This window comes from Myxine glutinosa, chromosome 11, assembly GCF_964187855.1.
Source record: "Myxine glutinosa chromosome 11, kmMyxGlut1.1, whole genome shotgun sequence".
Lineage (NCBI taxonomy): Eukaryota > Metazoa > Chordata > Myxini > Myxiniformes > Myxinidae > Myxine > Myxine glutinosa.
In genome coordinates this window covers 110,238,048-110,262,897 of record NC_136271.1, presented here as the reverse complement: position 1 = coordinate 110,262,897, position 24,850 = coordinate 110,238,048, and the positions used below count along the sequence as shown (strand labels likewise).

At 44.4% G+C, this 24,850-nt stretch overlaps 1 protein-coding gene across 5 annotated transcripts in view; it reads right to left on the bottom strand.

Moving 5' to 3' along the window:
- Positions 1-24,850, bottom strand: part of LOC137436992 (6-phosphofructo-2-kinase/fructose-2,6-bisphosphatase 4) — a 182,287-nt gene that overhangs the window by 144,025 nt on the left and 13,412 nt on the right. For 2 of the 5 annotated variants that reach the window (XR_013625026.1, XM_068131271.2), the window contains exons 2-4: positions 10,281-10,406; positions 9,047-9,143; positions 8,836-8,902 (exon numbers count right to left, since the gene is read on the bottom strand). Coding sequence is in view for 3 of the 5 variants with exons in the window: in XM_068131271.2 (XP_067987372.1) it covers positions 8,836-8,902; positions 9,047-9,143; positions 10,281-10,406 (290 nt within the window). In the remaining 2 variants the exon portion in view is untranslated. Of the gene's footprint in view, positions 1-8,835; positions 8,903-9,046; positions 9,144-10,280; positions 10,407-19,194; positions 19,791-19,933; positions 20,108-24,850 lie in introns of those variants that run through there. The other 3 variants (XR_013625025.1, XM_068131270.2, XM_068131272.2) reach the window with 3 other exon arrangements.

Genomic DNA, 24,850 nt, shown 5'->3' with positions numbered 1-24,850 from the left:
ATGATAAGTACGCTACATCTACACCATCGTTTCAGGACTACAAGCCAATTGTGCATCACACACCTCTCATGTGGTTTTCACACACAATGTGGTTAAGTCTCTCACATAAAGGAGTTCTAGGGGATATACAGAGCATGGGAAATGCAATTCGGTGTTCTATACCACCACCATGTAATTGCAGGTATGCACACAACGACTTGTGTATTCAGAAGGATGAGAGGAGCAGGTATTACGAAACAATAATCAGTAACAACGATGAGGAGGAATAAAGTAAAGAATGTGAGCTCAGTCAAAATCAACAGTTCTCCACACCACACACCAGTCCAAGGCTACCAAATGTGGGTCTCTTCCCATTATAAATTCATGAAAACTATTTTGAGTTATTCTAAAATTTTTATAACTGCTGCATTACCAAATGCCTTATTTGCTTCAATAAACCATTCCCAGTATCGAAGTTAAACTTAGCGATTTGAAATTTTATACGGTGTCCCTAAACCTTCTCTTTTAAGTCAGTGTTATTGCGATCTACCTACCTTCCACCCTTCTGGTGCCTGCGCTATTCTTATAAAACTATTACAACCAGTAGATCATATTTACTTCTGCCACCGAAGGTTTCACCCCTCTCTGTCCATTTGTGAACAGGATATCTCAAAAGAGGATGTATTCGGACGAAATTTGGTGGAGGGTTGGGTATGTGACAAGGTCGAAATGATTATATTTTGGTGAAGATCCGGATCTGGATCTGATAATTATCTCAGTGAATCTTCACCATTGAGAGGCAGAGTAAAAAAAACGGTGAATATCACGATATTTCAAAAAGTTGTGGACACATTGGGATGAAGCTTGGTGGATGAGTCGGATAGGTGACAAGAACAAGCCGATTAGATTTTGATGAAGGCCTGGGTGCAGATATAGCCTATCAGGGGGATACAAAACGTAAACTGTTCAGCCTGGCGGAAGTGTGCACTCTACCGAGTGCCGTTCCAGTTGAAAATTAATTATTTTCACTTAATTTTGATAAAACTGCAAAAAAGAGCAATTCTTACCAATCGAGGAAATTATCAATACAGTACTAGCAGTGTAACCACCCTATGGGTGATCTTGTTCCGAGCGTGCAACACGTTCTTCTAACACATCCCTTTATTGGGGTGGTGTATAGGCCACAGACTACTGCCTCAATCGTTCTCACCAATTTGTTCAATTCTACATATACTTCACTCACTTGTGCTGATTTTAACATTTGATATTCTGTTTGTGTCAGTCATATCTATATTTCTCTCACTTTGCAGTCAGGTCGATGAGTGATATACTGTATATATATTTTTTTATTTTTTTTTTATTTTTATTTTTACCACCTCTCCATCTCCAACATTGCTCCCTCTTCTCTTGCCTCCACCAACATTGCGCCCTCTGAACCACTCCAGGTCCTCCAAGACACATGTTATATTCCATCAACCACCTTCAGGTTACACTACGAAAATCCAGTCTTTCCACACGCCTTCAGTCCATGCCCCTCCATTCTCCGGTTTGTGGAACTGCCTTTGGGAGGCGGTTAAATCCCAGCCCCACCACGAGTTATTCAAGCAAATGGTGCATCTTCATCGACATTGCCTTCAGAAAGTATTCACACCCATTGACTTTTCACATATTGTTGTGTTACAGCCTGAATTTAAAATTGATTAAATTGAGATTTTTTTTGTCTTAATTGCGATCTACACACCTTTCATGTGTACATAATACTCCATAATGTCCAAGTAAATTTTTTTTTTTTTTAGAATACAGTATTTTCCAAAATAATTAAAAATGAAATACAGAAATATCTAATTTACATGAGTATTCAACCCTGAGTCAATACTTTGCAAAAGCCCCGTTGGCAGTAAATACAGCTTCAACTCTTATTGGGTATGTCTGTATCAGTTTTGCACATCTGGATTTGGAGAGTTTCTCTCATTCTTCCTTGCAGATTTGCTCTACCTCTGTCAAGTTTGATGGAGAGCATTGGTGAAAAGAATTCTTCAATTATTCCCACAGATTTCCAATGGGATTCATGTCTGGGATTTTTTGCTGGGACACTCAAGGACTTTCACGTTCTTGTTCTGAAGTCATTTTATTGTTGCTTTGGCTGTATGCTTGGGGTAATTGTCTTGTTGGAAAGTAAATCTTCACCGCAGTACAAGGTCTTTTGCACTCTGAAGGTGTGCCTTTTTGCAAACTCCAGGCGTGCTGACATGTGCCTTTTTCTCGAGAGTGGCTTTCGCCTGGCCACTCTCCCATAAAGCCTAGATCTGTGAAGTGGTGCAGAGACTGTTGTCCTTCTGGCAGGCTCTCCTATCTCAGCCAAAGAACTCTGTAGTTCTGTCAGAGGGCTCATTGGTTTCTTGGTCACCTCCCTGATCGAGGTCCTTCTTGCCCAGTTGCTCCGTTTGTCGGCCAGCTCAAGGAAGAGTCTGGATAGTTTCATATTCTTTCCATTTCCTAATGATGGAGCTCATTGTGCTAATGGGAACTTTCAACACTCCAGAAATTATTTTAAATACCTCCACCAGGATGAACAGTGTACGTCTTGTATTCCACCGATAGGCTGGATCTGCATTCCGACCTTAACCAAATTCTAATCAGCTTGTTCCTGTCACCTCTCCAAATCGTCCACAACTTTTTGAGATATCGTGCTATATATCGTTTTTGGGAGCTATCTCACAATTATGTAGACACACATTAAAAATTGGAGTATCTGGATCCGAATCTTCACCAAAATCTAATCAATTTGTCCTGGTCACCAAAATCTAATCAATTTTTGGAGATATTCTGCGCACAGAAAGACAGACAAACAGAGGTGAAAACATAACCTGTCTTCCACCTATGGTGGTGAAGGTCATTTAAGTCGTTCCTCGATCATAGACTAACATACAGAGTCTTATTCTTTTTTGTATGAAGTACAAGGCGGCGGGTTAGCATCACTCGGTGAGGCCGTGGCTGTGCCATTGGTGCAGTGCCCTTTGTAGGTTAGGGCAGGAATTTTGAATTTGTCCAGGACGCTGACGATAGCTCGCCTACTCTTCGAAAAAGGCGCCACAGGACCTTTAAAGTCCACCAACTAATGTCGGCAGATACAACACAGATATAGTAAACCAATTCCTTTACCGCGCTTAGTGCGATGCACGTGGGGAAATGGCCCTATCTAGCACAACCCTTTTACTTGTAGGTTGTTTCCTCCCATCGTCACACACCTCTATCCTGTTTGTTCATTCCCTTTCTTGTGTCCACCTCATGCCCACTCTCAGTACATTGCCATTTTACCCTCTGTCACCAAATTCTTTCAGGAGCCTAGACTTTGGAAATAAAGTATATTTTTCCTTTAATCCCCCACACTTTTTCTGCACTTGTTTATTATTGTTTCTATTGATTATTATTATTAACTCATGAAATCAAAGATTGTCAATTTTTAATTACTACTAAACAACATTGTTATTTTTTATTCCATTCTATTGGTATCGTTTCCTTACCTTTGTTTCTGTAATCATTTGTTAATATATTCTTGTCTCAGCAATGAAATCATTTGTATTGAGCCCAGGCATATTAGTGTAGCAGCATAGCAAACCTGTTGTGCATTTTGTGATACAAGCACCAAATTTGGCACAAATGTACATTAATATGTTGCGAACATTTTCAGATATTGGGCCACTTGAAATTCTCTCTTTATGTCCGCCATATTGGATTTCAAAATGGCCGCCACTTGAAATCTACATTTGCTATTATCTCTGGACGTAATGCAGCTATTGACTTGATTCTGGTATCTAAATGTATGTTTTTGGGGGCAAGGAATCCAATGGTACCAATTTCAACTTAATATTATCTATCACAGTCTGTTATATAATTTTATTTGGAAATTATCTAGGCAAATATTGGATTCAACACAATACTTTGAAAAGAATGTCTTAGTTCTGTAAATGTCTTAGGTATAATACTGACATGCTACATGGTCTAGTATTTGAGGCTAGGTGTACTGGTATCTGAGGCTAGGTATATACCGGTACTGAAGATACGTGTACATAAACAGTGTCATGTTAACAAGTTCAGCATTGCCACAAGTACATGTATGTTGTTGACTCATCGTCATGTGCAATCCCCTTCACACACACAGAGGGCTGTGCACTGAAGGGCAGCCTTTTTGCACTTGCAGCGCCTCACACACCCTTTCCTGTACTTGCAAGAAACCAGCTCAATGCAGCTGTGAGCTGCCTCAGTTAGCCTGGTCCAGTAAGGTGTGTACTGTCCTTCTCCAGTCCTTGACCAACCCCAGTTGGTTGGTGGAGGGAGCTCTGGTGCTGGCAGCAGTATCTGACCCCACACATGTCCACCTTGATACACTGCCCTCTTGACATGTTCCTCCAGAGCTGCCTTCGTTGGAGGGATGAGCTGCACATTGTTCTTCCTTGCGAAGAGTTTCCTCCTGGCCTTGTCAATGTCTGTGCATTTGCTGGTTCGATCATACAACAGGATCACGAACCTCTCGATGATGCGCATTGCATCGTCTGGTATGTCACGAGGTGCAGAGGACAGCAGCAGCAGCGCCTCAGTGAGTTCTGGCAGTACCGTCCAGACTGCCCACGCAGTGTTCTTGCCATGTCTATGAAAACTAGACACAGTGTCGCATCCAGTTAGAGCGTGGAACATTGGCAGTGCACGAGCCTTCTCTCGTCCCAATCCAGCTGCTATTTCGTGTGCTGCTAGGTATCGGAAACTCTGGCCTGTTCCGAATGCCAGCCACAGTTTGTCTTCTGGTTGCAACTCCTGTGCCAGGGACACTGCCAGCACCACAACATCGGTGTCTACAGTCCGGATGAGTATTGCATGGTGTCCATGCTGGACTGCGTGAGATGCATGCAGCAACATCCGACTGTCAGCCTCTTCATGGTTACATGGGGCGAGTGAGGTCAGATCTGGCAGTAGTGGCTTGCTGAGCACTGCCTCTCCATCAGTAATGACGAGTTCCTTGTCCTCCTGGTCAAACCATTCCATGAGAGCTGCTGAGAGGAACCTGAACAGCTCGGTCTTGTTGCTGTCCACTCGTAGGAAGTTCTGCCAGTTTCCTGGTATGGCTGCGGCAGCCACCACACGTCTCCGCACACCTTGTCCCCGCTTTGCACGTGTACTACCTTTCAGTGAATCAGCAAGGTAAGTATCCCAGACCAGATCCAGGCGTGACACTGTTTGCAGCTTCGTGGACATATATGGGATGAAGATCTGTTGTGCATACTCTTCAAAGGTCTTTGATGCAGCCGGCTTCAGCATCTGGACGATGGCTGCTCCATCAAGCACAATACAGGTCGTGACAGGAGTCTCTGTCTTTGCGTCGGAGACTTCTTCCAAGCATGTGAGGAGATCACTCTTGGTACCAGTGCAGAGGCTTCCACCATCGGACAATGCAGGAGGACATGCCTGATTCTCGTGACAAAAGAACTCCTCAAGGTTTCCATCCCTCGTCTGGCAGCCAATGTACAGGCGTGCGAAGAGTTCACGGTCATTCTTGATGGAGGCGAGCTGTTGCTGACCTTTGCTCTGGCTTCTTGGAGTGGAAGTGCTGAACACCTTCAGCTTGTTACGAGGAATGGGTGCGTCCACTGCCTTTGTTCTGTCCAACAGACACTCTCTGGTGAAAGCCTCGAACTGCTCTTGGCCAATCCTCTTGGCATTCATCACGGTCTCCACAGCAGCAGGATCTGCGATCTCCTTTGTGTCCAGTTTGACTACATCCTGACTCTCCTCCTCGAATGGGTTGCCCATCTCCTCTATGACACCGACGAGAGAGCGAACATCTTTCACAAATGAGGCCTGTACACTTGGCGTCTGATCATGATGACGTGTGTCTGCTGTTTGCCGTCTCCAGTGTTGGTTCCCATCCTGGAATTCTTCGATCACCCTGGCAACTTCTGGTCCCGCAACCATCCAGCGACGTAGGGCACTAGGGTTGTCAGTGAGCCCAACTGCTCCACCGTCTCCTTTGATGCAGGCATTATTCTGCTCATGTGCCTGGTCAATCGGGATTGAAGAGAACACCCTCTGTGTTTTCTGAACGGTGAAGTGGCTTTCCCTGAATTTCCTGGCTACATCTGGGTGTTTGATGGTGAGTTCGGCCATGTCCTTCAGGTGCACTGGTATCCACCTAGCATAGTGATTTAATTCATGCTTACCCGTGTATTTGCTTCACTGGTTCACAAGGTCTTTTGCATACATGTAATTCAGACTCTCGTCTTCATTGCTGACCACACAATGTTGTCTAGCTGAGCCCAGATTGTATGTAATTAACTCATTTATGTGGAGTCACAAGGTGATTTAAACACAGCCACACACAAAGAACACAGTTGATGTGGGTCAACACACATGCAGCCTCTCTACTCTTTTATTTGGGTCAGGGCTGTGATTAAAGACATGTAGTGGAGTCATGTTTGTAAACATTGTTAAAGACATGCTACAGTGCATTGTTAAGGAAACAAGACAGATGGAAGCCTATACAAGAAATTTCTGTACTCTAGAAACACAAAAGATGGCTTAAAGGGTCTAGGAAAAGGGGATTATGCATGTTTGGTATTTATTGACAATATGAATGTAATGTTACATAAAATATGCATATGAAAAACACAAATGAATGGGTCACTTTGTTTCCTAATGGGATATGAATTTATATTTTAGACTGCCAGTATATATGAGCTTGTCTGAGTTGTTACTAGTGATTTAGTATAGTTTTTTATTTTATTTATATTTACAGAACTAAGACATTCTTTTCAAAGTATTGTGTTGAATCCAATATTTGCCTAGATAATTTCCAAATAAAATTATATAACAGACTGTGATAGATAATATTAAGTTGAAATTGGTACCATTGGATTCCTTGCCCCCAAAAACATACATTTAGATACCAGAATCAAGTCAATAGCTGCATTACGTCCAGAGATAATAGCAAATGTAGATTTCAAGTGGCGGCCATTTTGAAATCCAATATGGCGGACATAAAGAGAGAATTTCAAGTGGCCCAATATCTGAAAATGTTCGCAACATATTAATGTACATTTGTGCCAAATTTGGTGCTTGTATCACAAAATGCACAATTCTTTTGAATATTTGGGCTAAGCCGCCCCACTATATGAAGTGGCTAGTATGATTCATTTCATTTACATTTTCTCTTTTTCTTAAACAATTAACATCATATTGGCTGAGCCCAGGCATGTTACTGAAAATATGTCACTTCAATTGTCCCCATTGGGAGAAGAGCTGATAGTGTGGCTCAGCTTGGCAGAACCACCGAATAATCTGAAGAGGTAGCGAGTTGAATTTGACAAAACCTTAAACGTAGCAGTAATTATACGATGATCCAACCAACTTGCATCTGTGTAGCAGCATTTTCTTTCACCCTGGTATTAATGACAAAAAGTAGAACACTGGGTAGATCGCGTACCTCCGCCAGGCTGAACAGTTTACGTTTTGCATCCCACTGATAGGCCGGATCTGGATCCGGACCATTCGTCCTTGGCACACACCAAAATCAAATCGGCTTGTTATTGTCACTTACCCAACTTATCCACCACGTTTTGTTATATGTGCTATATATATCATTTGAGGCCCTGTTTCTCAATGGTGAAGAATCACTTGCAAAGTAAGAAATTCTGGTATCCGGATCCATATCTTCACCAAAATCGAATCAATTAGTCCTTGGCACACACCTAACCTGTCCACCAAGTTTTGGCCAATCCACCCATAAATAAGATATCATGCTCACAGACAAACATACAGGAGCTAAAGTATCCACCTCCACTTCAGTGAGATAACAGTTAATGGACCAAGCTGCTCAACTTGTGGTGTTTTCAGAGTTTTGTTCCATGGGCTCTTTTCAGGATCGTCACCGAAGCCTGGATTGCTTCTAAATGTTCCTGCCAACTCTCAATCAGGGATACTTCTCATATTCCCAATATTTCTGTGAGTCCGATTTGCCTTCAGGAACAGAACGATTATGATGAACTACCTTGAAAATTCCACTCTTTCCTCCAAATGCTGAAAAATCAACTTTAAAAAAACGATTTGAATTGCAGATTTCACGCCAGCTATGGCAGGTTAAAAGTGCCAGTCGAGCAGAACCGCGTCACTGTAACCACGCACATCACATGCGCAAAAGGCCTCGTTTAGCATTCATATGTCATTTTGAAAGTCGCATACTGTTCAGTCCGATTATATATAGGTGTGACATTTTTTGCTTGGTTGAAACACAGCCAATCAATGTGAACGATCAACACGTGACTACACTATTGTGCAGTTCATTTCCATACAATAAACGGTGCTATATTCCCACAGCACTCGATGAATTAGGTCACAGCGGATCACTGACTGATATTTTACGTAACCTTGACAATTGACCATTTGATCTAAAAACCCAATCTGCTTCTTGGTTTTGATTGGGGAAACAATTCAGTGACCCAATTTGAAGATTCTTTAAATTTTAGGTCATTTGGATTAAAATTGACGATTTTATTTGACATTGACCTTTGACCTTTTGACCAAATTATTAATTTTTCTTTTCTATATTCTCATAATAAAGCTGTGTTGAAAACTTGATGGCAAAAGCTCAAATTGTAAAAAAATTACGGCCCATACAGACACACACAGAAGTGATTGCAAAACCCCGTCTCCTGCCGTGCGGAGGAACGAGGTAGTAACAATCACATTTAATGTTATTTACAACAAAATGTATATGTGATGAACTTAGGGTGGGGGGGGGGAGGGTCACAGGGACACACAGTGCAAGTTATAATGGGAAAGAAAGTGTTTACTGTTATTAATTCGTACCGCCACGAGTCCACCTTTTTTGTTGAGGTAGTTGTGCAAATCCTTCAGGGCTGCCCATGCACATTGCCTGTGGGAAGCTGGAGTTAGCAGTGCACCTCAAACACAACATCAACCTTCTCAAAGTAGTCACCTGCGACATAACTATGAATGCGATCTTGACAATGCCGTTTCCAAATTGTATCTACAACTATATGCCAAAAGGCTCGCTTACTGTCTGATCTTCATTCCTTCCTCATTATCTGGACGGAAGAACTCATACGACTCGTAGCATTTTGTAGCCTCTCGGCGGTACTGGCCCACATTGAACACTATAAGAGTATATGAGAAGAGAGGAAGAGCTGTAAACCAGCAATAAAATCAAGAGCAACCACAGCTTTTGTATAAGAGCATTGCATTCATTACTTACCTTAGAAAGAGCTGTCCTATCATCATGTGACTTCAGGCAAAGTTAAAGAACAAATCCACAGATACATGGCACAAAACTTGGTACCCAAAACACCCCAAAAACCTGAAGAGATTCTCAAATGGCATGTGGAAATTGTGTATTAACATTTTATGGAAATATTAACATTGGGTTCATGCATACCCCCTCATTCTTCCTAGCCTGATTGCACAACACTCATTCTCCTTAACCCTGTGCGCACTACTTAGCCCTATGCACACTAGACTGTTCCACTCGACCAGTGCAAGGCCAGCATGTTCTCCATAGCCATGCGCATACCAGCTCATTCTTCCGAGCTCTGTGCATACCAGCTCATTCTTCCGAGCTCTGTGTATACCAGCTCATTCTTCCGAGCTCTGTGCATACCAGCTCATTCTTCCGAGTTCCATGCATGCAATCCCATTCTCCTTAACCATGCACGTTAGATTATTCTCCATGGAATAGTACATGCCATCGTCTTCTCCCAAGCTCCGTACACGCCAGCTTGTTTATTAATGCAAATATGCTTCTTTCCTATCAGTGCTAAACCTCCACCATCATTTTCAACCCAAATCCACAACTATCGGGGACATCTTTAAATGGCGGTTGAACCCCCCAATGCAAGTGAGTGGCTAAATCTTCCCTATTCTTCCCTGCTGCCCGAATTCGTCAGGGAAGCGCAGTCACGGTCAGAGTGCCGATCGGTCCCCTTGGACCGGCTCTTCCTTCGGGTCGCTCTCTTTTTTTCTCTCTCTTTCTCTCTGTCGGTCTATCATAGCCCTGAGTTCGTGAGGGTAGAGGTACACCATCCTGGATGTGGGGGATCTCTGGGTCGCTCCTGGGAGATCGATTAGCTGTCTCAGTGCCACGGGCTTGTTCGAGAGAACTGTCCGCGGCTATGCAACAACAACAACAACCCAAGTCCACAAAAAAAATTAATAAACTTTCCACAAAGAGGAAGGGAAACAAAATAGCACATTTTAGAGGCAAAAGACACTCAAATGTGAAATAAACACACTTCTACCTTTGGTGGGAACGCCAATCCAGTTAAGGTAGCGAGCTAGCTTCTTGGACATGTACGTCTTTCCTCGAGCTGGAAGGCCGACCATCACGATGACTGTTGGGCAGTTTGTAAGACGGGGCACACATGCTGCGTGAGACAAAGTGGGTGCAAGCCATTAATGAGAACCATTTAAATGGAGAATTGGACCTTCACTCAAATGAGATTTCACATGCATCCCAACTAAATTCTAGAATCAATGTATCATTCAATTAGTGCGAGGCTGATTAGAAAATTTGACTATAATGATTACAGATTTAAATAAATAAATAATTAAACAAACGGCCGATTCCGATTACAAAGTGATAAATAATGACATCATAGTGCATTGTGCATACGTGAATTGGATACTGTACCGGATCAGTGCCGTGCCCGTGATTGACGTCATCTAGCGGCTGTGAATCGATACTTTTTAAATCAATTGATATATCGAACGGCACAGCATCCTGTCATTTTAAACCAATGAGAAGGTACTGTGTGCTCATTCGACAAGCTCTTGCGGATATAAAATGAAGCGTTTGATACTCGTCTGGTTGTGCGAAAAGCAAATTTTATACAAAATACAGTACAGGGACTCCGGGGGTTACAAAGGGAATCCGTTACAAACAATGGTTCATGCTGTAAGTAAATCTATCAGCCAAAGTTTGATGAAGTGGGTTAATCAGAAAATAATTCGAAACAAGGAGAAAAAGACATAAAATGTCATAGCCCAAGTGGTTTTAGTAATTTTGCTGTACCGGTACGGAGTTAAAGGTCGCCCGTTCGCCGTATTTGGTCGGATTACAAAAAAATTCTTTTGCACATGTACATGTACACTCATGTATTGTCTTTGTGTCAAGTCTGAAAGAAATCGGTCCATGCATGCCCTTGAAACGTCTATAATTCAACGTTGTTTTTTTTAATTTGCTTATTGAAATTCACCCTAAACAAGGGTGAAAGCTACTCCAGGTGTTTGGGTTGCATACAGTCCAACTGTAATCGGTAATCGGCACTTACACCGACTCCAATTGGTTGGCCGATGCCGATTACGAAAAAGTCATGCCGTTGAAATAACACCAGGAGGGTTGATTCAGCCTGTCATCTTTCCAAGTACCAGCTTACTGGTAACAGGGGGCACCGCATCAGCCGCACAGCAGTGCTCCCAACTATGATACAACCAGCAGCCTCAGGCTGCATCTATATAATAATAGCGTAAGGACTCGACTTTGTTATCCCTTTTACGCCGCACCCAGTGACCCGATGCCCACCGCACTAATGGATTTACGATCTACGAACCGCGCTCTTTGTTTATCACGTACAGCCATACTCGAAAAATCTGAATTAGCCGACGTTGGGGCCCAAAAGCATCCGATTAACTGCCGATACGACGCCATCTTACGACTCCATCGTATTGGCGTCTGCTGGGCGAAGGCGAAGCAAGCCGTCCGCTGATTGGACAGGCGAAGGCGAAAGCAAGCCGTCCACTGAGTGGACAATCCAGAGCATGCATTTGTGCCGGTGTCGGTGATCGTTGTTCATATATGAACTCTACATTCTCATCTTTCTTCCTAACTCTTACTCGGACAAGCAAATCCCCTATGCCATCCATAATGGTACACTCTATCCATACACCACATCCTCCCTTCCGTGGATGTTCCACGGGTTTCGGCTAGTACGAAATAAACGTAGGGGCAATACCCCTGATGCTCACCTAGTAGAATAAACAGTATATTGCACTGACTAAAGGTATTTTAAACCAATTTCAATGGTTGCTTGAAGACAGGGCAGCTTGTAGAATCATACAAACATAATCATAAGACTTCAAACAAACAAACAAAAAAATACCTATTTTGGGGGGCAGCTCCCCCCCCCCCCCTTCCTCCCACCCTGTGTACCTAAACAGACCCCAATTTTTCCAATGCCTTGAACAAACATTGGTACATCACAGATGATGAAGGTTGTGGTGAAGTTTCATCAAAATTGTGTGTGTAGGTTCTGATAAAAAAGCAAATCATTCAGACCAGGTCATTCTACTCTGGACATGCTGCTTCTGCTGTCTCAACAATAGATGGAGGTCCTCAATGCCAAACACGAAATCAGAGCTGTCTCCCTTGACATATCACGTGCCTTCGATACTGTCTGGCACCCCGCTCTGCTCACTAAACTCTCCTCCTATGGTATCCATGGAAATCTCCACGCATGGCTGGCAGACTTCCTCTCTAGTCATAGTCAACGTGTGGCCCTGGCAGTGTTCTGGGCCCTGTGCTTTTTCTGGTCTTCATCAATGATCTCTCAGACTCTCTGGAAAATCCTCTCTATCTCTTTGCTGATGACTCCACTCTCTGCCGCTCCATTCCTCATCCCTCAGATCGGCAGTCTGCAGCCTCCTCACTCTCTGCAGACCTGGACAAAATCACAGACTGGTCAAACAAGTGAAACATGTCTTTCAATCCTGACAAATCTCACACTCTTACTATGTCTCTCCAAAAAGACCGACTGGACAACCCTCCCATCTACTTTCTCAACAATCCTCTCCAAGAAGTTCTGTCGCTCAAGCTTTTGGGTCTCACTATCTGCCATGATCTTTCTTGGGAAAACCACATTTCCAATCTGGCCGCCAAAGCCAGTCACCGACTGCGCATCCTCCGTCGTGCGAAGTCCTTCCTTGGCACACCTGAGCTCCTCACCACATACAAGGCTTTCATCCGCCGTTCAATGGAATACTGTTCCCCCCTCTGGACCGGTGCTCCTGCCTCACACCGAGCTCGGCTTCACGCTGTTGAAACCAAAGCTTTCAGAATCATTGGAATCTCCTGCGATGAAGCTAGCTCCGAGGGCCTTTCACTCACTCACCGCAGGCAGGTTTGGTGGTCTTTCCGTCTTCTACCGACTCCTCTCCGGCCTTGTTCCCCCAGCTCTCTCTGTGCTCTGTCCCCCCAATATTCCTTCAGGTCGCACAAGATCTGCCAGAAACCCTCTTATGGTTAAACTGCCAAAATCTCGGCTCTCTGCTCACCTTCACTCTTTCATCCCCCTTTTCTCCCACCTCTGGAACAAACTCCCCCACTCCCTTCAATCCCACTCCTCCATCCAGGTCTTTAAAACAGCTGTTCACCACCATCTCGTCTTCCCCCATCCAAAACCTTGATCTTTTCTATCCCCGCTAATTCACCCCAGATAGTTTTTTTTAATTCCAACTTCTTTCCTGGAAGTCCTTGCAGTGTCCATATGTTTATACCTCTCCCACCTCCCCGCAAGCCCTCTCCCTCCCACAGTTCTCTCGATGTCCCTGCTCTCAAATGTTGTGTTTGTGTCCTTCCCCCTCTCTCCCCATCTTGTCTACCGCTCTCCTTATTTTGTGTTTTATGTGTCGGTTTGACTTTTTGTGTGATTAATGTTCGCTGTTTCACGAGCCTCGATCTTGTATACACCAAAACAAAAAAAACAAAAAAATTTTGCCCCCCCCCCCCCCCCCCCCCTCTCCCCCCATAGACCATCTTAGACCCCGATTTTTTTAAATGCCAGGATCAAACTTTGGTACAACACAGGTGATTAAGGTTGTGGTCAAGTTGCATCGAAATTATGTGTGTAGTTTCAGAGGAAAAAGCAAATTCCTATTTTTGGCACAGGTCTCGCGAGATTTCGGAGACGGTGGGAGGGATTTTCGAAGCTCCACACGGTCTCCACGTTTTTCGAAGTTAAGTCTGTTCACAATTGTATTTTGTCGAAACTGTATTTATCTTTCGGTGTGTGAAGTTATTGTGTGCAACTTTGGTTGTTTCTCGGTGTTTATCTTTCATAAATTGATCGTCTGTTTGCCGTGTCGCGAGCAAGGCCTTTGCCGCGTCGCGAACGATTTGAAATCGAAGTTAAGTGATTGTTCCCATTTGTATTTTCGTTAAAACTGTATTTATTTATGGTGTTGTACGTATATTGTGTCCCGACGAAGATTTTTCGGTGCAAATCTTTCATACCTGCATTGAAAATCGTGTTAATTCGTGTCGTGTCTTGAGGCCTTGTACAGTGTGCACTGTACAACCTTGAGGCTTTGTTTTTTCTCTCAGCGGTCCGTCGTTTGTGATCCAATAACTTTCGTTCTCTGTATTCCCAGTCTTTTCACCCATAGCCTACTTCCTTGTGTAAATCTCAACTCAAAATAAAAAATAAAAAAAAAACAAAAAAAAAACACATTTCCTTCTCTGTTCTCATTCGTTTATTCATTCTTATTCGTTCGTTCGTTCTTCGACCACGTGTTTCTCCCCCATTTCCCCAGATAGTTTTCACTCATTAACCTTCAATGTTTACACTTTCCCCTCAAGTTATGTATTCCGTCATATTTTATAACACCTTTTTCTTCTTCTTCTTTAAAAGGCTGCTTTCGACTTGCTCACCAAATCAATTCATCCCAAAAAAAATATCCATCTCCTATAGTGCCTTTTTTCTACATTCCCTAAACTCTCCTGCACCCCATCCTCCATCCAGCGTCATTAAACGTATTTTTAACTCGAAGGTCACAAGAAACTCATTTTGCAATAAATGTTCGTTTCCCATAAATCGTACACTTTCAAAAATCCAATCTCACCCCTCCCCTCCAAATCTTCCCCATAACCCCTCCCCTCCAAATCTTCCCCATCACCCCTCCCCTCCAAATCTTCCCCATCACCCATCCCTTTCAAATCTCCCCCCTTGCCCCCTCCCTCCTAAACTACCCCCTCACCCCTCCCCGCCAAGACGCCCCGTCGCCCCTCCCCTCCTAGACTCCTGCCTCACCCCTCCCCTCCAAATCTCCCCCATATCCCATCCCTTTCAAATCCCTCCCCTTGTCCCTTCCCTCCCAAACTCCCCCCTCACCCCTCCCCTTCAAATCTCCCCACCCTCATTGCTTCTCAATTTCCCCCCTCTCACTCCCCCTCCTCAAAGCGTCCTCCCCACTTCTTCCCCCTTCAAACTCTCACCTCCATCTCCCCCAACCTTCTGCCTCGCTCTTCCCCCTCCTCAAATAACACCTCATTGTGGCTCACCCAATCACCATCAAACCTTTTGTCCGCCCCATCCTTCCCTTTCTCCGAGCTATTCTGAAATCTCTGACACACCTTCAACAGCTCTCCCTACCTCTTCCACCTCTTCCACATCTTACCCTACCCCTCCTCCCCCCTGTTCTGTATCTGATGCTCCCCCTTCCTCTTCATTAACGGTATGGACCTCAAACATCCGGGGCCTTCGTTCAAACTTAACTGATCTCTCCATACAGGTTGCTTCTGTCAAACCAGACGTGATCTGCTTAACAGAAACTTTCCTCCTTTATGATGTCTCTGATTCCATAGTATCTCTCCCGGGCTACTCCCTCCTCCGGTATGATAGACCTGAGCCTCGTCCTGGAGGCGGGGTTGCTATCTTTATCAAAAACTCTCTTCCTCACTCGCCCTGCACTGCACTCTCTCCACCTCACCCCCAGGAATACCTCTGGCTACGGCTTCCCCTTCGCTCCCACCTCTTGTTCATATGTGTGTTGTACCGTCCACCAAACAGTGATGACTCCATCTACATCTCGCTGTCTGATGATATGGACCAACTTCTATCTACTCATCCCAACTCTCTCTTCCTCATATGTGGTGATTTCAACTGTCATCATGCCAGTTGGCTGGGTGTGGGTACCTCTCTCACCAGCCATGGCTCCTCAGCAAAGGACTTCTGCGACTCACTGGGACTGACACAATCTGTCAATTTCCCGACCCGGATCTCAGTCAACGGAACATCTTCTCTTCTGGACTTGGTTATGACTAAAGTCCCTGAAAATGTCTGCTGCTCTTCTTCTGCTCCGATCGGATCATCTGATCATGTCCTTGTTAAAGTGGACATCTCTCTGACCATCCTCAGGGAGCCTGCTCAGCGTCGACGAGTCTGGCATTTCACTCAGGCCAACTGGCACGGTCTTCAAGCAGCCATCAATCATCTGGACTGGTCTCCCATCTCTACCACCTCTGACATCAACTCATCCTGGGAATTCTTCCAAAGTAAATTGCTCTCTCTCATGCACAGATTTATCCCATCTCGTCTTCAGTTGTCATACCCTTCCTCCCGTCCATGGTACACGGAATCTTGTGGTGAGGCTGTTGCCCAGAAACAACTTGCCTTCGTCTCCTGGAAAGCAAATCCAACGGAAGGAAATCTCATTTCCTTTCACAAAGCCCGAAACAAGTGTGTGTCCACCCTCAGGAGAGCCAGGAAACAATATCTCTCCGTTCTCAAGACCGAACTCTCTTATCTGTCTCCCTCTTCCAAATCCTGGTGGCGTCTGGTCAAATCCGTTTCTGGTGTTTGTTCCTCCTCCATCCCCTCCCTTACCTCAAACGGCTACACAGCTGACTCCGCACGTGAAAAAGCTGAATGCCTCAACTCTGTGTTTGCCTCTAAATCTTGTATCCCAAACCCATCCCTCTCTGTACCCACCATACCCAGTCGTACCCTGCTGCTCCTGGACTCCGTGTCCTTTCCTCCTGACAAGGTGGAAAAGTTTCTGTCAACCCTCGACTCTGATTCTGCAACTGGACCCGACGGCATCAGCCCACGGGTCCTAAAATCCTGCTCTGCTGCTCTATCTCACCCTCTCTCTGTTCTCTTCACCCTCTCTTTTGCTCAAGGTCAACTGCCATCTGCTTGGAAATCAGCCAACATCACCGCTTTGCACAAAAAAGGTGCAAAAACAGATCCTAGCAACTACAGACCAATCAGCCTTCTCCCAATTATCAGCAAAGTCATGGAATCCATCATTGCTTCGGATATGAAATCTTTCCTCTTCTCCAATGGCTTGATCTCTGATCATCAATTTGGTTTCAGACCAGGTCACTCTACTCTGGACATGCTGCTTCTGCTGTCTCAACAATGGATGGAGGTCCTCAATGCCAAACAGGAAATTAGAGCTGTCTCCCTCGACATATCACGTGCCTTCGACACGGTCTGGCACCCCGCTCTGCTCACCAAACTCTCCTCCTTTGGTATCCATGGAAATCTCCACGCATGGCTGGCGGACTTCCTCTCTAGTCGTCGTCAACGTGTGGCCCTGAATGGGTTTCTCTCATCTCCTCTTCCTGTTCAGGCTGGAGTTCCCCAAGGCAGTGTTCTGGGCCCCGTGCTTTTTCTGGTCTTCATCAATGATCTCTTTGACTCTCTCGAAAATCCTCTCTATCTCTTTGCTGATGACTCCACTCTCTGCCGCTCCATTCCTCTTCCCTCAGATCGGCATTCTGCTGCCTCCTCACTCTCTGAAGACCTGGACAAAATCACAGACTGGTCAAACAAGTGGAACATGTCTTTCAATCCTGACAAATCTCACACTCTTACTATGTCTCTCCGAAAAGATCGACTGGACAACCCTCCCATCTACTTTCTCAACAATCCTCTCCAAGAAGTTCTGTCGCTCAAGATTTTGGGTCTCACTATCTGCCATGATCTTTCTTGGGAAAACCACATTTCCAAGCTGGCCTCCAAAGCCAGTCGCCGACTGGGCATCCTCCGTCGTGCGAAGTCCTTCCTCGGCACACCTGAGCTCCTCACCACATACAAGGCTTTCATCCGCAGCTCAATGGAATACTGTTTTCCCCTATGGGCCGGTGCTCCTGCCTCACACCTAGCTCGGCTTCACGCTGTTGAAACCAAAGCTTTCAGAATTATTGGAATCTCCCGCGATGAAGCTATCTCTGAGGGCCTTTCACTCACTCACCGCAGGCAGGTAGGTGGTCTTTCTGTCTTCTACCGACTCCTCTCCGGCCTTGCACCCCCAGCTCTCTCTGTGCTCTGTCCCCCAAATATTCCTACAGGTCGCACAAGATCTGCCAGCAACCCTCTGATGGTTAAACTGCCGAAATCTCGGCTCTCTGCTCACCTTCACTCTTTCATTCCTCTTTTCTCCCGCCTCTGGAACAAACTCCCTCACTCCCTTCAATCCCACTCCTCCCTCCAGGTCTTTAAAACAGCTGTTCACCACCATCTCTTATCTTCCCCCATCCAAAACCTTGATCTTTTCTACCCCCGCTAATTCTCCCCAGATCCACCTTGTTTGAAATTCCAACTTCTTTCCTGGAAGTCCTGGCAGTGTCCATATGTTTTATACCTCTCCCACCGCCCCCTTCCGATGCCACCCCCCCCCCCCCCCCCAAAGCCCTCGCCCTCTCTCAGATCTCTCGATGTCTCCATGTCTCTCGGTCCCTGCTCTCAAATGTTGTGTTTTGTGTCCTTCCCCCTCTCTCCCCATCTTGTCTACCGCTCCCGATGTTATATGTTTTATGTGTCGGTTTGTCTTTCTGTGTGATTAATGTTCGCTCTTTCACGAGCCTCGATCTTGTATACAAAAAAAAAAAAAAAACGATCAAACCTGGAAACACTTACCCCGGTAGACCCCCTTAGACCCCAATTTTTTTAAATTCCGTGAACAATCTTTAGTCACAACACAACAAATATCATCTGTGCCAAATTTGGTCGCAATCCCATCAGCGGTTTCGGAGAAGAAGTTTCAAGTGTTTACGGACTGACGGACAGACAGACAGACGCACGACGCGCAATCGCATAAGCTCCCCTGAACTTCGTTCCAGGTGAGCTAATAAATAAAAGTTATAGTCACGTTAAATAGTAAAATATAATAATATAATTAAATAGTAAAATATAGTAAATAAAAGTTATAGTAAAAGCACTTATTGTCACGTACCTGCCCCGCATTTTCCCCTTTCATGCCCATACCAACTCCCCCATACCTCCCGATTATTACCCCGCGCACGCGAAGCAAAGTGCGGGGTTTAGCAATAGGTTCACTTTGTCTGTCCGTCAACAAACGTCACTTTATGATCGAGGAAGGCAGGTAGGTGGAAATGTGTGCGACAGGTTGGTGCAAAGGTAGCACACTTACCTGTGAGCTGCTTCCCCGACCATAACTGTTAAATTGTGCCTGGTATTAGCCCCTATTGGTTGGTGGCCATTAAAGATCCCACGGTGTCCTTCGCGAAGAGTAGGCGAGTTATCGCCGGCACGCTGCCACCTCGAGTCGAACGGCAGGCCTGGCCAGCCAGTTCGTGAAAGACTTGAGCCAAAAACTTCCTCCGGCCGATTGCAGAAGGCGGTGAACAATTGGCCGTCAAAGTAGTAGTGAGTAGTTGTATTGGGCTAGTGAGTAGACCTAATTGCGTGGCGTTTGCGACGGTTCAAACCGCAGCCTTGTGCTTCATTCGGCGCACGCCAGACCAGTCAGAGCTCAAGAGTCCATACTCCACGATTGCGGAACAAAGGTCCGATTGGCGCGCAGCCCGTGCCGTCGTGTTCCCGATAAACAAAATCGATCCGGATCATTCTCTCAAGGTGTTAGAAGGTGAGTGAACCGTGCTGTCCGTGAAGATCACTCAAGAGTCAAGATTCACAGTTTGCATGCGCCGTGCTTACGTCATGGCGTATACTTTACTGAGGAGAAAAACGACACTCAACGTCAATTTACCCGTTTGAGCTCGCCGCATGTCCTGTGACAAACGTGCTAAGGTCATGCTGGGCCAAAGGGCCTTTCCATTTACATACCACAATGATTTGTGGACCCTTGAGCACTGTAATCATAATTCTGAGGGGAGGGTAACTAAAGTTGGGTAAAAAAAAAACCTCACCATTATTTCTCTTGCAGTGTGTCACGGCGCTCCGACCGACTTCAGGCCCACACGGAACCCAGAGCTTCTGTAGTGGAGTTAACTTTAACTCCATAGGCATTGCGTGACGTTATACAACATCGCTTCAGGACACCGGGGATAAACTCCACGAGTTGGCCACGCCCACCGCGCGAGAAAGAGAATCCTCGAGTTAGCCACGCCCTACACGCCATAAGGTCTAACCACGCCCACATTGTCAATTGCACACTGACGCACAAAACCAATTACGACGATATTTTTCAAGCAAACTCCGCCTACCGCCAAGATACCAAATGGCATCATGCTGCAGCCTGCAGCGCCAAACCACGCCCATCTCTTACGAATAAACCTCACACATGTCAGATGTCACGTCATTCTCTACAAACAGACCTTTTCCCAAACATCAATTTCTGATTTGTTTACAATAAAAGAGCAGAAGGGCAATAATTATGAATTCTAAGTAAGAAATTAAACAATCATTTGTTGAGTCAATTGGCAAGTATTATATAGATTTTAAAAAGTGTGTGTGTGTGTGTGTGTGTGTGTGTGTGTGTGTGTGTGTGTGTGTGTGTGTGTGTGTGTGTGTGTGTGTGTGTGTGTGTGTGTGTGTGTGTGTGTGTGTGTGTGTGTGTGTGTGTGTCTCTATGTATGCATGGGCATATGTATGTATTTATATTTATGTGTATATGTATGTATGTGTGCATGTGTATGTACGTACGTATGTATGTATGTGTGTCTGTATGCATGTATGTATGTATATATGTATTTATGTATGTATGTATGCATGGATGTGTGTATGTGTGTATTTATATGTGTATGTATGTATGTATGTATGTATGTATGTATGTATGTATGTAACTATGTATGTATGTATGTGTGTATGTGTGTATTTATGTGTGTATCTATGTGTGTGTATGTGTGTATGTATGTGTGTATTTATGTGTGTAAGTATGTATGTGTGTATGTGTGTATTTATGTGTGTAAGTATGTATGTGTGTATGTGTGTATTTATGTGTGTATGTTTGTATTTATGTGTATGTGTGTATTTATGTGTGTATGTGTGTATTTATGTGTGTACGTATGTATGTGTGTATTTGTGTGTATGTGTGTATTTATGTGTGTAAGTACGTATGTGTGTATTTATGTGTGTATTTATGTGTGTAAGTATGTATGTGTGTGCTTGTGTACTTGTGTGTTGTGTGTTGTGTGCTTACCCTTCTCTCCCCATCTTGTCTTCCGCTCCCTCTTTTTATATATTTTGTTTGTCTTGTTGATTTGTTTGTGAAGTAAATGTTAGCTCTTTCACGAGCCTCGATTCAGTATACAAAAAAAAAAAAATGTGTGTATTTATGTGTGTATTTATGTGTGTAAGTATGTATGTGTGTATGCATGGATATGTATATGCATGGATGTGTGTATGTGTATGTCTGTGTGCATGTACATATGTATGTATGTATGTATGTGTGTATGTGTGTATTTATGTGTGAATGTATGTGTGTATGTGTGTATTTATGTGTGAATGTATGTATGTATGTATGTATTTATGTGTATTTATGTATTTGCGCATGTGCATGTGTATGTATGTATTTATGTGTGTATGCATGTATGTATGCATGTATGTATGTGTATTTATGTGTATGTATACATGTATGTATGTGTGTATTTGTGTATTTATGTGCGTATGTATGTATGTATGTGTGTATTTATGTGTGTGTATTTATGTGTGTATGTATGTATGTGTGTATGTGTATTTATGTGTGTATGTATGTGTGTATTTATGTGTATATTTATGTGTGTATGTGTGTATTTATGTGTGTATTCATGGAAGTGTGTATGTATATTTATGTGTATATGTATGTGTGTGTGCATTTATGTGTATATTTATGTGTATATGTGTGTATGTGTGTATTTATGTGTATATTTATTGTAAGTTGTGGACAAAATTGTAAGTTGTCCCCCCCCCCCCAACCCCCCCCCGCCCCACCGCCACTCCCGCGAAGGGGGGGGGGAGACAACTTACAATTTTCGCCAGTACACCTGGCATAGTGCAAGTGGTTTACTGATCCCTACTGGAGACAAGGGGGATTACTAGCCATGGAACAAAACAGATTTACCCCACTGCTACCAATACCCCCCACCCTCCACTCCTCTCACCCTCAGGCTGTTTCTTGTGGAATACATTTTCTGCTGGGAAGTTGATTATTGCATTCCATTCCATCAAAGCTACAATCAAGACACTGATGCAACATAGACTGGACAGGTTTCAGCAAACATGGTTTATTTGCCCCTCAGTCAGGACAGCACAGGTAATGGTATAAAGAGCATTAGGGGGAGGGGTGGTAAGGGAGAGTCCAAAGTCAAGGTATGGGATAAGGGGAACTGCAATGTCATCCAAGGGGCCGAGTCCTCTCCTCCAGCTACTCTCGTACTCGGAGACCGCGGCACAAGGTCACGATGAGGCAACCCCACCAAGCTGGCCGTCTTGCAGTCCCACTATATGTAAATGGTGAGTGAAATATGCACTGAAAAGCACTGTTTGCTGCTGGTAAAAGTGCAGTTGCTTTGCTCTGGTTACAAGGCCCTGGTTAGGCTTAACTGGCCAGCACCATCGTTTGTCCCTTGCCTACAGGACTTTGAAACCGTCTGCTCTGGCCACATGTTTCGGTCCTTGAGCACACAGGGCCCACACCCAAGGAACAACCCTCTCCGTGTTATTGCTCAGTCTCTTGAGGAATCACGTTCATCCATTACGTGCAGCAGCCCGACAGGGTGTCATAAGTTCCAGTACACGGTTTTAGCTGCTTATACAATATTTGTTTATACCATCTACCAGGGTAAGCCATAAGCTACAAGAGTAATAACATATTACAGTAATACAACAATTACAATACCTCCTTAGACATTGAGTGCTTCTGTATTATGTCCTCGTGTTGTCACGACACAAGCTGTTTTCATGACCTTCATCTGACAATTCACAAACGACAGTGGGTTTGATGGTTTGATGGTTTGATGTGAAGGTCTTCTTTAATTGTACGACGTAACGATGAATATGAAACACCCAACACTGCAGAACGTTTCCGAAATGATTTTTTTTCGGAGATCTGAGAACGGATGTTTTAATGTTTTGAATTCACAAATCACAAATTTTTGGGCATCCGCTGTGCTTGCTGTCGAGTACACTTCCAGTCTGAAATGCCTTTTCCCCAAAGATGAAGATTTTATTTTGACGGTTCGGCCTTTGCAAAACGCTCCTTGGAGTCCTCTTGCATCTGTTTCATCGTCTTGTTTTTGTTTCGTCTCTTGTGGTACCACACCATTACTACCAGCCTCTATTCCCCTGTAAATGAACTGGTGTCTGCCATCTTGGTTTAATGCACTGTACTATTTGTATTATCTGGAAAAAAAAAAACAGTATAAATATATGGTATAAACAAACCTTGTATAAGCAGCTAAGACTGTGTCCCGGGACTTATGACTCACCCTGTGGTGTGCACCTTGAGTCTTCAACACAGATGCCTCATGTTCACTTGTAGTGAACTGCACCACATACTAGACAGCAGCGCTCTCTCTACTATCATGGTGAGTTCCTTGTGGTGGATGATCAATCAGAATGTCTTCCTCACTACTCGTTTGGCTTCTTCTGAAGTCAACATTCCGAGGCCCAGGCCCAGTCAACATTCCAAGGCCTGAAAAGACAACCCACTCTCACCTTTCTCGCTTTTTATAGGTTCCTGCCAATGCTTCCTCTCGCCTCTCACCTCTCACACCTCGGGATTTATATCAGGGTTCTCCTAAGTGCGTCCTGTGGTGGTGCACTCATCTTACACCTTCGCCCATATTTATCCTAGTTACAGCGCCGTCACACTTCGTGGGCTGGACCGCCACACTTATAACCTAACCTCGGTGGACCTTTTGCAGTTATTTGTCTCGATTACACACATGGGATGATGCATCACTCGAGGTCATCCCTATATCAGCATCTACTAACTCCATGGTGTGGTGTGCAGTTTATGGCATGGAACAAAATTTAAGTTATCATTTACTGAAGATTCGCATATGCCCTCGAATAAATATGGATATTGGCATAAACTCAAAAAACCCTCTTGTTTCTGACTCCAACTTAATGTAGAAAATGAATATGGGGAGATTGCATCCACTCAGCTGAATCATAAAGTGGATAACTAATCCAATTCTGAATGAAGCCATAGCTACAAATAAGTTAAGAAAATGCCGTGTTGATGTGGACCTTAATGTGATAAAATGCAGTCGATTTGTGTAAAAAAACAACAAAAAAACCAAGAACCACTTGCTGAACTGGCCTTTTTTTTCTTTCTTTTTTGTATACAAGATCGAGGCTCGTGAAAGAGCTAACATTAATCACACAAAAAGACAAACCGACACACAAAACACAAAAAACAAGGGGAGCGGCAGACAAGATGGGGAGAGAGGGGGAAGGACACAAACACAACATTTGAGAGCAAGGACATCGGGAGGACTTGGGGGGAGGTGGGAGAGGAATAAAACATATGAACACTGCAAGGACTCTGGGGTGAATTACCGGGGGTAGAAAAGATCAAGGTTTTCGATGGGGGAAGATAAGAGATGGTGGTGGACAGCTGTTTTAAAGACCTGGAGGGAGGAGTGGGATTGAAGGGAGTGGGGGAGTTTGTTCCAGAGGTGGGAGAAATGGGGAATGAAAGAGTGAAGGTGAGCAGAGAGCCTAGACTTTGGCAGTTTAACCATAAGAGGGTTGCAGGCAGATCTTGTGCGACCTGAAGGAATATTGGGGGGACAGAGCACAGAGAGAGCTGGGGGAGCAAGGCCGGAGAGGAGTCGGTAGAAGACAGAAAGACCACCAACCTGCCTGCGGTGAGTGAGTGAAAGGCCCTCGGAGTTGAC